The sequence below is a fragment of the Tinamus guttatus genome, unplaced genomic scaffold (assembly GCF_059628265.1).
Source record: "Tinamus guttatus ecotype Peru unplaced genomic scaffold, ASM5962826v1 Tinamus_guttatus_pri_ptg000530l, whole genome shotgun sequence".
NCBI classification, from domain to species: domain Eukaryota; kingdom Metazoa; phylum Chordata; class Aves; order Tinamiformes; family Tinamidae; genus Tinamus; species Tinamus guttatus.
Window position 1 is genome coordinate 4,132,872 of NW_028289064.1, and position 14,817 is coordinate 4,147,688.

General features: G+C 44.1%; 1 protein-coding gene across 10 annotated transcripts in view; it reads left to right on the forward strand.

Moving 5' to 3' along the window:
• The window catches only part of ABI1 (abl interactor 1), a 79,193-nt gene that overhangs the window by 20,181 nt on the left and 44,195 nt on the right, over positions 1-14,817 (forward strand). For all 10 annotated transcript variants that reach the window (XM_010226225.2, XM_010226224.2, XM_010226228.2 and 7 more), the window contains exon 2: positions 2,040-2,207. In XM_010226225.2, coding sequence (XP_010224527.1) covers positions 2,040-2,207 — 168 coding nt within the window. The remainder of the gene's footprint in view (positions 1-2,039; positions 2,208-14,817) is intronic.

Below are 14,817 nucleotides of genomic sequence, written 5' to 3' on the forward strand. Positions count from 1 at the left end.
GAAGTTTAAAATGCTGCTATGGATAACCAGAGTGTGTGGGGAAACTCAATTCTTGAACCTTTAGCAGTTTAACAGGCCCTTGTTCTTGAAACAAGAAAATAACTCTTACTAGTGTTTTTTGTCAGATAGGAATGTCAATATTTTTGGGTAAAAAGCATCTTTGTTTACATTCAGAAATATATAAAAAGTGAATTTGCAGCATAGCCTGGCTTTAGTCTGTATGTGCAATAGCTGTTTTACCCTTTGACAACAGATTACATTAAACACTCTTCCTGCTGCTTCATGCTGTAGAAGGCATCAGTCTGGGAACCAATTTGTGCGGGGTGGAATTATTTGACTGTTCTAGTAAGTGTCCAAACCCTGCTGCCCTCTGAACCATGACCGTGTGAACTGCACATCCCACCTGGGTGGGGGGAATTCACCCTCCTTCAGCATTTTTTAGCTGAAATGGCGTCAGAGCTTCCCTTATGCTGCAGCTTTATAATGCACATGTGCTGCTGCCTTCCAGCCCTCTGGCAGCAGAGGCAGGTGTAACATCCTGAAGTTCAACTGAAATATGGAGATAGAGGAATCTGAGGCAGGGTTTAAGGGTGAACGCTAAGTGCATGGGAGCTGGAAAATGCTGAGTGGAGCTGAGTGCAAACTGAATCTTTTATTTTCTGGCTGCTTTGCTTCATACTGTAACGTTGCATAAGACACTCTCTCCTACTTTTTAAATATATTGAAAATAGAGATAAACAGAAGTCAAATTGGAAGACACTGTTTATTAATACGAACTCTTCCTTTTGGTAGCCGAGACTGACTGTCCTACGAATAAATAAAATGCAGAAGAAGCTGTGCTGCTACTGACTCATCAACTGCTGGGAATCCTTCCTTGTGCACAGCACCTTTTCTGCAAGGGAGGAAAAGGAAATTCTGCATAGCCACAGTTTGCGAGTTGAGTAATAGCTGGAGCCGGGAGCCTGCCCTGGAAGCTCCCAAATTGTGGAGCTCTTCAAGGGGGAGGTGGCTTTGGTGGCTCCCCTGCCCATGGGGAGAGGGCAGTGGTGGTTCAAGTGCTGTCACAGAAGCAGTTGTGGAGAGTATCCAAGGAGGAGGCGGCTGAGGAGGCCTCATGGAGCGCGCGGCGGGACACGGATTCGTGCGCCAGCGAGGTGGGAGCAGCACGGGAGGAGCGTGTGGCAAACCTGCCTGCTTCTCAGCAAGCTTGAGAGGGCAGATGCTCAAAGGAAGTAAAGTGTCTTCCTGTGGTAGGAGGGGTTTGACTCTTGCTGCTGTTACTAGAGGAGAGGTGCTTCAAGGAAGGTTGAGGGCTTCACCTTACTCCCATTTCCGTGTCTGAAGTGACAGGTCTATGGTCACAATACAAAAATGCTCCTTCCCTTTCCTTCTATTTTCCCCCTTCAGGAGGAAGCTCTGCTCTCTTCCGACCTCTCGGAGGGTCGGAGGTGTTGGTGTCTCCTCGGTCAAGGCTGAAGCTTCTCAGCTCGCAGAGGAGGTTGATGAGGCCCCTCCTGAGGAGGGGTGACCTCAGCCAGGCTCCTGCATGCCAGGTCCTCCCGATGCTCCTGCGGGCCTGGGGACAGGGACAGGCTCGTCAGCGTTGCGGGAGTCGTGGGCAGTGAGGGAAGGACACCAGCTGCGGGAAAACTTCTCTGCCTTTATTCGGCCTCTATTCGGCCTTTCAGGAGATGGTGGATGGTGAAAGCTGCATTTCTCTGGTGTGGGAGATTGGAGACTGGAGGGGAAGGATGACTTTGGGAAACACTGCTCCAACAAATCCTGAGAGTTTTGGCTTTCCTACTGAAAAAATTGTTTTTTGGCATGTAATATGGTTAAATATTTTTCAAATTCTTTATCCGCCCTTTATTTATGGAAACTTCTTTAATGTAAGCTCGAATTGAGTACCTTGTCTGGTTGCACAGTCAGGTTGCAGGCTTTTTCTAAATATAGCTTGTGCTTGTTTTGTTTCTGTCCTTTTCCCCCCACACACACTTTTTTCCAGCCTTAAGCAAGCTTCTTGTTCTTTTGCCTTGCAGGCTCCAGATAAAAGGAAAGCGTTGGAAGAGACCAAAGCCTACACAACTCAGTCTCTAGCCAGTGTTGCTTATCAGATCAATGCACTGGCCAACAATGTATTACAACTGCTGGACATTCAAGCTTCTCAGCTACGGAGGATGGAGTCTTCCATCAACCATATCTCCCAGGTAACCTTTTTGCTTTTAAGAAAGGATGGATAGTATTGGAAGGAGCATCATCTGCCTTTTAGTGTCATTGAGAGAAGGATAGTTTATGACTTTGACTTCTCTGAATAAAATGATAGAAATCTGTAAGGCTTTAATATTTATGAAAGTGATTTTGCTCTGGAGATCATGATTAAAATAAAACAGTTCCTTTCTCAAGAAGTGCTGGGTTTCTATTTGGTTTAAAGCAAGATCTCCAGATTTGAAGCTGCAGCGGGGGGAAGGGAAGGGAGAAGGGCCCTCTTTCTGAAGGAAGTGCGGGTAGAAGCACTATGTGAGCAGTGTTATCTTGTGCTGCTGTGGGTGTTGGCAATATGGTCTCATTTGGTTTTGTACCCTTGCAGGGTGTAATTTCCTAAACTGTGTGAACTGTGTGGGGTGGGAGAGAAGTTTCACATTCTGCCACTTCCTCCTCAAGACAAACTGTCCAGACCAAGCCAGGTGGATAAGTGAGCTGAACTGTCTTGCACCACAGCTGTACCGTTGCTGCAGGGAAGGCAGGGGAAGAGCTCATAGGAAGGAAGAGGCCTGTCCCCCTCGGTGGCAGCTTGAGTTCCTGTTGCTGAAGTTTCGCCCTAGGTGGCTGCTGCTGAGAGGGAGAAGTTGCTACTGCTGCCTGCTCAGAGACTTGCCTACTTGTGCAGTAACTCAGCCAAAAAAATCCTGCTGTGTTAACAGGCTGCACGTGGCTGACTGTAATCAGGTGGGCCCAGCAGTACTGCAAAGGAAGGGAGAGGATTCACTTAGCTGTTTAACCCTTACATTGCAGTTCTGAAGTAGGTTTAAGCCAGTGTCATTGGGCTCAAGCCCAGTGTTCACTGTCATATTTTCTTACTGAGATTCGGTTGCATCTTTCCTAGGCTTTGTCATGTGTCTGTCTGAAGTATTTCATGAATGATTCTCAGAGGATTAAACCCAAAGTGCTGGCGAATTTAAAACCTTTGTTGGTGAAGCAGTGCTATGTTAGTTGGATACCTTACACGGAATACTGTGCTGTCCCTCTCCCTGATGGCCTTGTCAGCCTCCGCTCACTGTTCTTACAGAACAAAATACATTTTAACGCATTTCTGCTAAATAGCAATGCAGTGGTTGGCTGAAAGAGATCAACAGATTGGCTGACAGATGCCAGAAGATTCTCCTGTATGTGTAAAGGCTTCACTAGTAACAAATATTTCTAAAATACTAATCAATAAAGTAATATATTGGACATACAGAGTATAGTATATAGTAGTTCAAAAAAGAAAGACACACTATGCAGTGCTAAAATCTGTGTCATATGTTTTAAGAAGTACCTGCTACTTAAACAGTTAAATAGGAAAGAAGTAAAATTGCTCTGGAGAAGTTTCTTGTGCTGTCAGGCGTTCAGAGATTCTTGATGTTTAGATTATGCCGGCCTCCAAAGAGGTGTCTGGATAAGGGATAAAACCTACTGAATTCCTGCCTCTGTTTCCAAGTAATACGTTTAGCCAAAGGTCCTGTTACACTGAGCACGTTTTTGTGCGTTTCGGAGCGGAAGTGTGTGGAATGATTACTGTTAATTTCTCTTTGGGACACCGATATGACTCGGGTGGAGAAAACCAAAATGTCTGATACTAGCACAAAAGGTGTTAACCCCCTGTACTGTTCTTGGCCGGAATGGAAGGCACTTTGCTGCAAGCTGTTGAGTCACCTGCTACATGAACTGTTTGCTAAGGACCCGGAACAATCGGCGCTTTGTGGAGCTGCTGAGGAGCGTTCAGCAAGGTCAACCGTCCTCTCTGAGGCTGGCCTGTCCTTCCTGAAGCTTATCCTTGTTTATAAATGAACATCTGATTACTAATTTTATAGCACTAAACTGGATGCAAATAATGTACTGCATGTACTATCTCATCTATTTATTTTTTTTCATTTGTCTGCTTCAAGTACATGTAAAAATCTGTTGAACAGTTGCTTGCTGGGCTGCTTCCATATTCTGATAGGTCTTCCGAGTGTCTTCTCCTCATGCTTGTATCAGTCATGAATATTTTCATGCCAGCGAAGCATGGAGGTGAATATATTCTGAAAATGCAAGTATTGATAGATCATGATGACAGGCAGGACGGTATGTGTTACATATCTGAACAGTTTCTGTCTTCCCATCTGTCCGCAAGACGCGCTATATTATCCTGAGGAACTTCACTGCCTAAGAAATATAGGTTTGACTTCATTCCCAACCTACTTCTGTACATAGGAAGTAACTGTAACTGATACTTTCAGATTTTCATGGAAGTATTGAGCAGAAATACAATTTTGAGGCATTGCCAGTCAGTGAGTTCTGGATTTTGCAATATAGAACAGATACCTGTGATAAAAGCTACAGTTTTATTAAACCTTTCTAGTAATAAACACTGTGCAAGTCTTGTGGCTCTTCTGATCTGCTGGCAGGTTCTGCCCCCCTCCAGACCTCTGCCACGCTGTGCCTAACTCTTTCAGTTCTCTTTGTCTTCCAGGCAGACTTTAGGCTGACTGGCTGCTTGGCTTATCTTCATTAGTGGCCACTCAACACTTCTCCCACTAAAGAAGGTACTGCATTTATAGGAAAACACTCATGAAAATGTCAGGTGAAGAAGTGGGTGGTATGGTGCATCTGTTGCAGCTCAATTCTACAGATGGAAAACCTACCTGTTTTTTCATTGAATTCCACTTTTTTTTGGGGGGGGGGGGAGGAGGAGGGGAGTGACAAGCAGAGAGACTTTGCGTAAGTAATAACTTAGGGGTGAGGAAGAGCTGCTCTGAGCACATTCTACCTGGGAACATCTCCAAGAGAGACTTCTGCTTTGGCTGCTAGATAAAAGCCAGCTCAAATGTATGTATGTTTCTTGCAGTCGCATTTGTCTTTCAGCTGTAACTGGAGGGTCTGGAGCAGCCTGTCACATTGTTATTTACTGCATCTCGGGATACAGAGCTGAGTGCTCAGAGCTCAGCTGCTTGGTTCAGCCCTTGATGTTGACTTTGAGCTTTGCCAAGCTGATCTGAGCTTTCCAAGCTGTCCTTGTATGGCAGAGTGGAGACTTGATTAGTGCTCTGGAGAGGTTTGCAAACCCTTCCATTGCAAGAGATGCTGCTACTCCTGTTAGGCGAGGCTTGGGGAAGAAGGTAGCTAGAGTGCATCTGGGACCACCCTCAGCCTGAGGATGTCTGTTGTATTAAGGCATGTGTATTTTTGGGCCTCCCTACTGTAAATTTTCTACAGCAGTCACAGTTACACTGTGTGTTTCTATTTGATGCTTTGGTTTGGCTTTATATTTGCCTTGGATAGCCTTGCTTGGAGGTATGTTTAGTTTCAGGTAAGGAGTTTGTGTAGGAGGTGAGGGCAGAGCCAGTGCCAGCGATGCAGTGTTAGGATGTGCTGTCCCGACCTCCCCTTTGGGACACCGGGGTAAAAAGGCAATGGTGGAACGACTGGAGCCCCATGTGAATCCTTGATTTTTCTCACCTACAAATTCTGGATCACAACAGAGAGCAGTTCTACTATACGATAGCCGATAGCCCCCAGTTGCAGTGACCAAAAGGTTCTCCAAGAGTAACAGCTGGATCAGTGTTATCTGGGTTTTCTGTTTTCTTCGTAGCAACTAAAATGTAAGGTATCTGGAACAGGCACTCTTCTCTTTTGTAGTGGCTTTAGGGAAGTCAAATGAACTTAAGAACTGGGCAGTGAAAGAGAAAAGGAGTAGCTGAGGCTCAGCCTGCACTAGGAGGTGGCTGGAAGGGCCTGGGGTGTTCAGGTGGGGAAAGGAATGGAGACCTTAACGCTCAGCCCACCGTGTTTCCTGGGGCATTGTCCAGTTCCGTCACTAGGCTACAGGATTTTTCATGTTCCCTGATCATGAATTGGGCAAGGCTCCTTCCACTTGTGATCTGAACGTGGTTTATGCTTCATTATATTATTTCTTATGATATATATTATAATATATATTATATATAAAATATATGTAATATGATATATATGCTTCTTATTTCTTCTTAAATGAAGCTCTGGTTGGCTGTTTAAATCATTTGTGTCATTTTTGCCTTGGTTCCTGAGCCAAAACTTCTGAATACTTCTTTCAGAGTTGATTCTTTTTAATAAATAAAACAAGAATCTTGCCTCTGAAATTACGATTTTCAGTGGAGATGTTCAAAATGCAGCTTGTTCTGGTTTAAACTTTTGACAAGGGAAAGTTGCCCCTCTAGAAAATGCTTTTTGGCTTATGCCATTTCTGGGTTGCTCTCTGCTCAAGGAAGCAAAAGCTAACTTAAGAAACATGTACTTTTAAGATAACTCTTTTTTTTTTTCCTATTTCATTTCCGCAAGCTTAAAAGAATAAAGATGAGAGAGAGATGGATTCATCAGAGGAGAGAAAAGTTGACAGGGTCATCCTTGTTTATGTTGTCAAAATTGAAAAAAATGTAGCAGATCAGCGCTGGGGCTGGTGTCAGAGCAGCTGCAGGCCTGGGCGGAGCAGCATTTTTCTTTTTTCTCCTGGACATAAACAGTTTTAAAATAGCTCAGTATTTCAGTCCATGTCTACTGAAGCAAGAATAAAGAAAAAGACTCCTTTTTAAGAGATAACATTTTTGCATGAGGAAACACCGCACCCCTTAAACATTCAGAGTTAATACTTTCTTCTGTCTCTGAAACTTCTAGTGACTGTTACAGACCAGTAAATTCTGAAAACACAGTTTTCAGTGAGAAAATATCTGCATCTTTTGTGTTGGCATTAAAAGAGATGGGAGCTTTTAGAACTGAAAATTGCGAAAAGCTCAGAATTAGTTGAGAAGAATCTTGCCTGTCACTACCCCTGTCTGATTCACTGCCTGTGTAATTGAAGGGGCAGTAATGGAACACACGGACTGTCTTTCCTTGTGGGGCTCCTTCCCAAACTTGCCGCTGCCGTCGCTGTGGGGATGCCCAAGGGATGAGCGCCTGCGTGTGGCGGGGGGGTTTGGAGAAGCTCTCCGGGGATGTCGTGAGGCTGGAGGGGTCATGGGCTTCAGAGCAGCCACAGAGGCGGCAGAGGGTTTTCTTTGCGGGGGGTGTGTGTGTGTGTCTGCCTGTCTGTCAGGTTAATGCTCTGCTGTGTTCGCGGGTTGTGGTGTGTGTTGGCAGCACAGCTCAAACTCACCGTCGAAAGGCGGGAAGTAGAGAGGGCAGAAAATGTGGCAGATCATCTGCCAATGTGCACTGGAAGCAGACAACTATGTAGAGTTCTTCAGGACCCCTGTGGATGGCAGAGAAGGACCTCTCCCGATGTCATGGTGGAGACCACGTGTGCCGAGGCAGCTGTTGGGGACTCTTACCTTGAAGCTGTCCCTTTCCAAGGAACAGGATGTTGTTTTGCTTAAACTTCTGATCTCGATCTCTGACACAAAGACTTGTATGGGCTGGACTAATGGACTCGTAGGTGGGGAAACTGGACTGCTGGATTCAGAGGGGCAAGCGATGGCTCCGATCGGTTGCCGGCTGCCAGCGAGCAGGGTCAGAACCGTTCAGAATCCCACACTGCTCAGAGTGTTCTTTGGAAACCACTCAGGAAGCAAAGTGCGTCCTTAAGAAATATGGGGAATAATTCCCAAATTATCCTTTTATAAGACAGGTAGTTCGCATACTAAATGACAGAGCTTCGACACAGAGGGAAACTTGAGGGCTGAGTCACCAAAATCCTTAGGAAATGCGAGATGTAGCCTGTGAGAGGAGCTTGAGGGAATTGTGCTCGTTTAGTCTGATGAAGATGTGGTGAAGTGGGGGTCTAATGTCAGCCCACAAGTACTGGAGTGTGCCTCTATCATCTCCATAGCTACTTTTTTTCTCTTGGTAGCAGCAGGTGATTTAAAAAAAAAAAAAAGAGGCAGCAACCACAAGTTACAGCTAGGCAGGTTCCGACAGGATTTTCAAAGACGGGAAATATTTTTTTTCCCTCTGGAGGGTGACACTGGAACAAGTTGCCCTCTGGGCTGACTCTCTTCAGTGCTACATTGCAGAGGCTGGAGCTACCCGAAAAGCTGTTTTGTGTCCTTGCAAGACACTTCACAACCTACAGAACTAATGGTGACAGGAAAAAGGCAAAATTCTGAAAAGTCAGGGGAGAAACTGCCACTCTGTCTACAAATCCTTGTTAGCTCCACGTCCATACCGGCTTTCACTTCTGCACTTGCAGAGATGTGTGAAGAGGCAGGGAGTGTTTCTATAGGAACCAGGACGTTTTTGTCTGGCTCCCTTGGACTACCCTTGTCAAGGCACGCAAATGTTTCCATGATGGTAAAGAGGCTGGCACCTCTCCTTTAGATCATCCTAGCTGGGAGATGTTCTCTGGCCTCTGCTTCACGTGCTGTTCTTCCCGTGCTCTCTGCGATACAGGCCGGGGCTCCCAGGTGCTGCTTTGCTCCGAAGCTGTGTTCTGCTTGCCCTGCTTGGGTGCCTGCTTATCAGGGGTTTTCTAACTTTTTGCATATTGGTTTCTATTTCATATATGTAAAATCTCAGAGTGTACTATAGTGTGTAGGGATTGCCTTGTCAGCTCTTCTGTTGAGATATTCTCTTCTCCCTAACCCCTAATGAATGCACATAGAGAACTATACTGAACTCCATAGAATTTACAGAGATGTAGTTAAAACTACCATGATATTTAGCGCAGTTACTGTATATACGTATGAAAGGGCACCCATAACTGATAGCCCTTGTGGAATGACCAAGTGACTATCTGTATGACTTCCCTACAGCAATTGCTCTGATGCAAAAGAAGATTGAGCTAGAAACTCTTGTTTTCTGACATTCTTTATTCCCACCTTCCTTGTGATTGGTGGCTCTGGATGCCCTTTTAAGGAGCATGTATGCAGGGATGCTAAACTTGTAATGAAGTCCTCCTCCATATGCTGATCCCAGGCCACAGTCTGGTGGAGGGGCAGAGTGAATGTGTGTTCTTCAGGAACTTGGAGACCATTAAAACCTCTCTTGTACTAGAAAAGTATTTGACTATAAGCTTTAGGTACCTCATTAAATACTAAATTAAGATACCTGAGACCTGATGCAGCCTCTTTTTTTTCTTTTTCTTTTCTCCTAAAAGTAAAACCAGAATTCCATGACTGTGAACATTACTCTGAAAAGCTTTTCCTGATGGTTTTGTGCAACAGAGAAGTCAAAGGTGTTTGTGCAGTCAGTCATATTTAATGAATTTCTCAGTATCACAAAAATCAAATGCGTCACTACCCTGCTATGAAGTCAATATTAAACTCTTCAGGAATCTGTGTTTTTCTTCCTCTTCAGATGCATCTGATTAGATTGTTGTCCAGAAATTAATATTCTGTCTACCTCAAGTCTCTGTAAGCAAGCGAGTGAATAGCTTCTGTTTTATATATATATATATATATATTTTTTTTTTTTAAACAAAGACATTTATACAATGATTTAGTGGCCAAAGGATAAGGGAAAAAAGGAAATGGTCTGCATCAAGTGGTGATTCGAGGAGCTGCGTGTCCATCAGAGCAGCAGATAAAGAGCTACCAACACGTTTTGTCCCTCACCGTTGTCCATGACTGTGTCTAACCAGGACGTTGGTTTCCATGTTATCTGGGCTGGATCTGGCCATGTTTGAGGGCAGGGGGCACGAGGGCAGTGGGAGCTGCTGTATTTTGAAGCCAGTGTCTCAGTTGCCCTGCATTGCTGAAGCCGCCCCTCTTCCTGAGCTGCTGCTCAGGTATCGGGGCATTTGCTGCTGGGTGCTTGCAGCTGGACTGTGCTTGTGCAGTTAGGGGGGAATTGCTTAGTGCTTTCTGCTGGCTAGGTTATTTGGGGGGACAAAAGCGCTTGGGTGCTGTTGATCTGCAAGTAGAAAAGCAGGTGATGATTAACATGCAAGAGACATGAGTATTTTATAAGCCAATGGTAACCTTCTTGCACTTTTTGTACAGCTGCTGACTTGACTTTGTTCTCTTTACTAGCAGCCTTTTGGGACCTATTTGTATCTCAGTTATGCAGGTCTTGTAAAGTTCCCCCTTACAGGTCATATATGAAGGCATTTATTCACTGCAGGTCTGTTCATTGGAGGCATATAAAAGACTTATTAGCTGCTCTCTTAAAGCTAGGGCCTTTTTTTTTTTAACCTCAAAAAAAGCATGTATGAAGTTTGGCAATCTGTTCAACTATGTTAATCGTAATAAATACCTGTCACATGGCTGTTGTGGCCAGAGTTGCCAGCACCATCTGGGGATAGTGGGTGCTCTGGCATCATTGGGATGGTCATGGAGCACAAAGGGAAAGTTTCTCTTTCACGGAAAGAAAAGTGTGTCTCAAATGCTGTTATTTGATACATTTCATAGCAAAACACCTAAACATACAGGTTACTGTGGCCATTTGATTTATTTACACTAGAGATCACTCTGATGCTGAACTGCCTCTCCTAGTAGTGCCGCGTCAGGAGCGGTGCCTGGGAGGATTCTCACTGAAGGCTTGTCTGGTCAGAAGCTGTACCATACACAGAGGTTTCCTCTTTTGAGAGAAATAGTAGTGATATATTTTGAACTAATACAAAACTTCAGTGCTAACTGTTCACGTGATTTGCCATTATTTGCCTTTTTTCAGTCATTTCCACATAGCTGGCTGGCTATGTAAAGTAATTGTTATAAAGCTGTGTCTACCTCTTTTATTCAGTTTTAAGAAAATGGATTGCTGGAGTTATTTTTCTTTCTAACGTTCATTTCTGGTTCCAGCAGATGATTATATTATTAAACAATTTGATAGTGCTGTCTTATGGATATGTAAATTTTAGTAGTGCATGGCTGTAAGATCATAGATTTTATGTTTTAATGGCTTTCTTTTTGAAAATATGATAAATAGCTATGACTTTTCCCCTGAATAAACACTTGTATGAAAGCTAATATACAGTGCTGTAACTTCACCTCTTTGTGCATAAAGTGTTTGCTTCTTCACTCAGTCGTTGTCTTGGAACAGTTATTTATAATGGATTCATCAGCTCAGCTCAGCGTGTTGTGGCTTGGGGAAAACAGCTCCCAATTTCCCTGGCTGGAGTTGCTGCTCCTTGCTTGCAAGAGAGGATAGTGCCCTGTCACTAAGCCCAGGCTGGATCTCACAACGCTCTGCTCTATTTCTATACGGGCCAAAAACGGGAGTGAATAGGGTGGAATTCAGAGCTATTTGGCTTCTCTACCAAGTGAAAGAAAGTGTGGTAGGAACCTTGAAGCTGAGAGGGGTCGTGATGGAAAGTCCCGAAGCACCCATCGCCTCCGGAAAGGCCAGCTGGGCCAGCTTTTCAAAATGCAAGAAAAAGTGTGTCAAAGAAGGACTGAAAAGCCTGACTTGATAGGAGGGAAAGCTGCCCCCCAGCTTCGCCTTCCTTTAACTCAGTCCCTTTTTTTTTTTTTTTTTAATAAATATTCCCAAAACTTGCTCAAAACCAGACTGGATAAGGGTGCCAGAGAAGCCTTTAGACTCCAAACCACCCTTTAACTGACCGGGAGGTCGATCCGTCGTTGTCCATTTCCTTCCTCGTGCTGCTCTTGAGGCAGGTAGTGGGAGGGAGGCGTCACTGGCCAGATGCAGTACAGCAGCACGGTGAGGTGAGTTGCACTGGGATAAGTTAGCCTTTCCTTCAGTACACTAGAAAAGGTGTTGCTGAAGTTTCCAAGATGTATTTCTGCTATCCTAATAACTTATAAATTGTGTTAAACTGCTAACGCTGCTAGCCTACTCGGACAAAAAACCCCTGCTTATTCTATTTCTGTGTCTTTAAAACTAAATTTAGCTTGAAATTTTGCCATTGATTGATATGTGTCTTTGCAGAAGAAGCATGACCCTTGAGAGTGGATGGGCGAGGCAATATTATGTTACTGTGTGCTCTGTCTCAGGCCTCTGTTTGTCTGCTGTGGTGATGGGTGAGATGCTGTGTTTGTGTGGTACAACAATGCAAGTTGTACCTGCATTTAGGAGAGACCATGAACCCTTACAGCAAAAGAGCAAGGCAGTCAAGCAGCCTGGAAGAGATTAGGCTTTCTCACCTACCCAGTCTGTCTTAGTTTTGTCACCATCTTTAGATTCAGAGTTTCCTCCTGCATCCTAAAGATAATGCTAAAAGGCTCTACTGTTTGTAATGCCTGTCATCATTCAGTCAGCCTGTCATCTAACTGAAGCCGAACCACCCCTTTCCCTTCTCCGCACATGAGACTCTTCTGCTCACCATTTATGCATCCCTGATGTCTTACTCTCCTTTAAATTGGTGTAATTGGGTATATCTGTTGTTGTGGCACATGAATGGTGTTGATATGTGTGTCCCATAGACATGTCCCTCTGCCTTTTTGTTAACAGGAGCCAGATGGCTGAATATGGAAGTGCTTGTCCTTCACATATCCCAGTTTTGAAGTGTCCTTAATGTAGTGATAGCTGTTACTGCCACTCCAGCATCTGGCTGATAAAACTGGTGGAAAAAACTTGTGGGGTGGTGGTTTTTTTTATTGATGTGTTTTCCTTTTTCTCAGTACAGGCTCTTGGTACACTCTCCAGTTAGGTGACTTCAGGAGATAGGGGATGATTTCTCTACGTTTCCGCCAAGAGAAATTCAAGTTAAATCATTTGAGGTTTTACTGCTTTTGCAGAGGTTCTTTTGCAATGCAGCATGACTGGCAAAGAAGCATCAGGCTTTGATCTCACTTAGCTTCTTTCTCATATCTAGACCTCCAGACCTGGGAGCTCTAGGAGGACCAAAGCACTAAAATCCTTGCATCTTAGTTTTTCTTAGAGTTTATCTTAGTTTTTGAAGAGCACAAGTTATCTCTGAGCTGCATTAAATCTGTAGTTCTTCAGCCAAAACAGAAACTCTTCAGAGATGCTGCCTACTAGAACTGGACAAATTACTCTGAATAAATGTAGCTAACACTTTTCTTCTTTCAGCAAATTACTTGAAAAGACATTTCTAAAGGCTGTTTTTCATGTGAGGTATTTGTTTGAAATGAGATTGAGAGCATGTTGCTGACTGTTCAATACTGGAGAATGACTGGTCACCTAGTTCAGTGTTACTAAATAGTATCATCTAATCAGCAAGAACAGATTGAAGAAAATCTGTTGTGAATTTTCCCTGGTGCATTTTTAGAAAGCAAAGGTTCTGCAAACAAATTGCTTAAGCGAACATCCAGGAAAAACAGCAGATAAACAGCCAGCAGACTCTATTCAAGTGAAGGTTTTAATTTTCCTCTCCGCTTTTCCCCTCCTGCCCATTTGCCTAGATTTCTTCCTCCTCGTTGTTTTCAAAACAAGTGGATGGTTGCTGATACTTTTGGGAGCAAAGGCTCTTTGGACTGCTGATAGGTATATACAGCTTACAAATCCAGAAAGTACCTCATGGAGCTCATTTTGTAAATGGACCTCACTTACAAATAGGAGGGCTCACCGGAACGAGGAGGCGGTGGCTGCAGAGCCTTGCACAGCTGTTCTTGTAGTCCGTTGAATTGTGTCCTTACTTGCTCCCTTGCCTCTCAGGAACCTGTTTTATGCTCTCCTGCTGCTCCTAAGTAAATAAAAAAGATTTAGGTAAATGTAGCAGTATATTCATCCCAAGGTACTTTCCAAGGCAGTTAAGTTTCTTACAGAATTTAGTGGTTCTTGCATGTGTGTGTGCAGCATGTGGATTTAGCAATCTGATGTTGCACCGGTCAGACATACATGAATCTGTGATGCTTGTTATTATGGAGATGTATGGGTGTCTCTTAAAATGTTGCTGTGCAATTCGTAGACTTCTAACCCAATCCTTCCCTGCCCGGGATTTAGGTGCTTTCGGCAAGGGCACCAGTCTGTCTTCTTCAGATAGCTTCAAACAATTCGCTGTTCAATACCAATGCCTAAAGAGGCCCTGAAGAGATGGCCAAGCTGCTGTTTATTGCCAATCTCTTGTACCAGCCAGTGTTTCATTTCTCCCACCTCCATCCCCTGTGGGATCAGTTATCCTGAAGACAAGATCATGAAAACTACAGCCACTTACTTGCTGGTCTCTGCAGGCTTCTTCCTACATGTCATCTACATCACTTGACATTCCTCTTCGTCATGAGCATTTGCAATGTCTTTATGCTAATAAGCGTGCAGTGAAAAGGTCTAACTGACCACCCAGTTCTTTGGAACATGTCATCGGTCTAGGGATTTTGCTATAAAGGCAACGGGTAACACATCCAGCGCTGGGGATGTAGGATGAGTAGGGTAAGAGAAAGATTTTGGTTGGAGGAGGTTGTAGCTCAGTGTGAAGTAAGTGCCACATGCTGCTAGGACAGTGAAGGCCATGAACATGTCCGCAACAGATATAATAGGATCTTCCCTATCTGTTGTGGCCAGGAATAGCAAGCTGGGGGGAAATCGTTTATGGAAACACCTCTAAAAGGGGAAGTTCTATACTGGATGTATGTTAAAAATGCTATAGGGAATCATATCAGCCCTAGTCATACTGTCTCTGCCCTCTTCTGCCTGCCGCCCACCTCATCCTGTCTGTGTTAAGCTGGTATGCATCATGCATGCTTGTCATTCGGTTGTCTGTCTTCTGCTTTTACTTATTATATCCCAGATTACCAGAATTCTGTATGACTC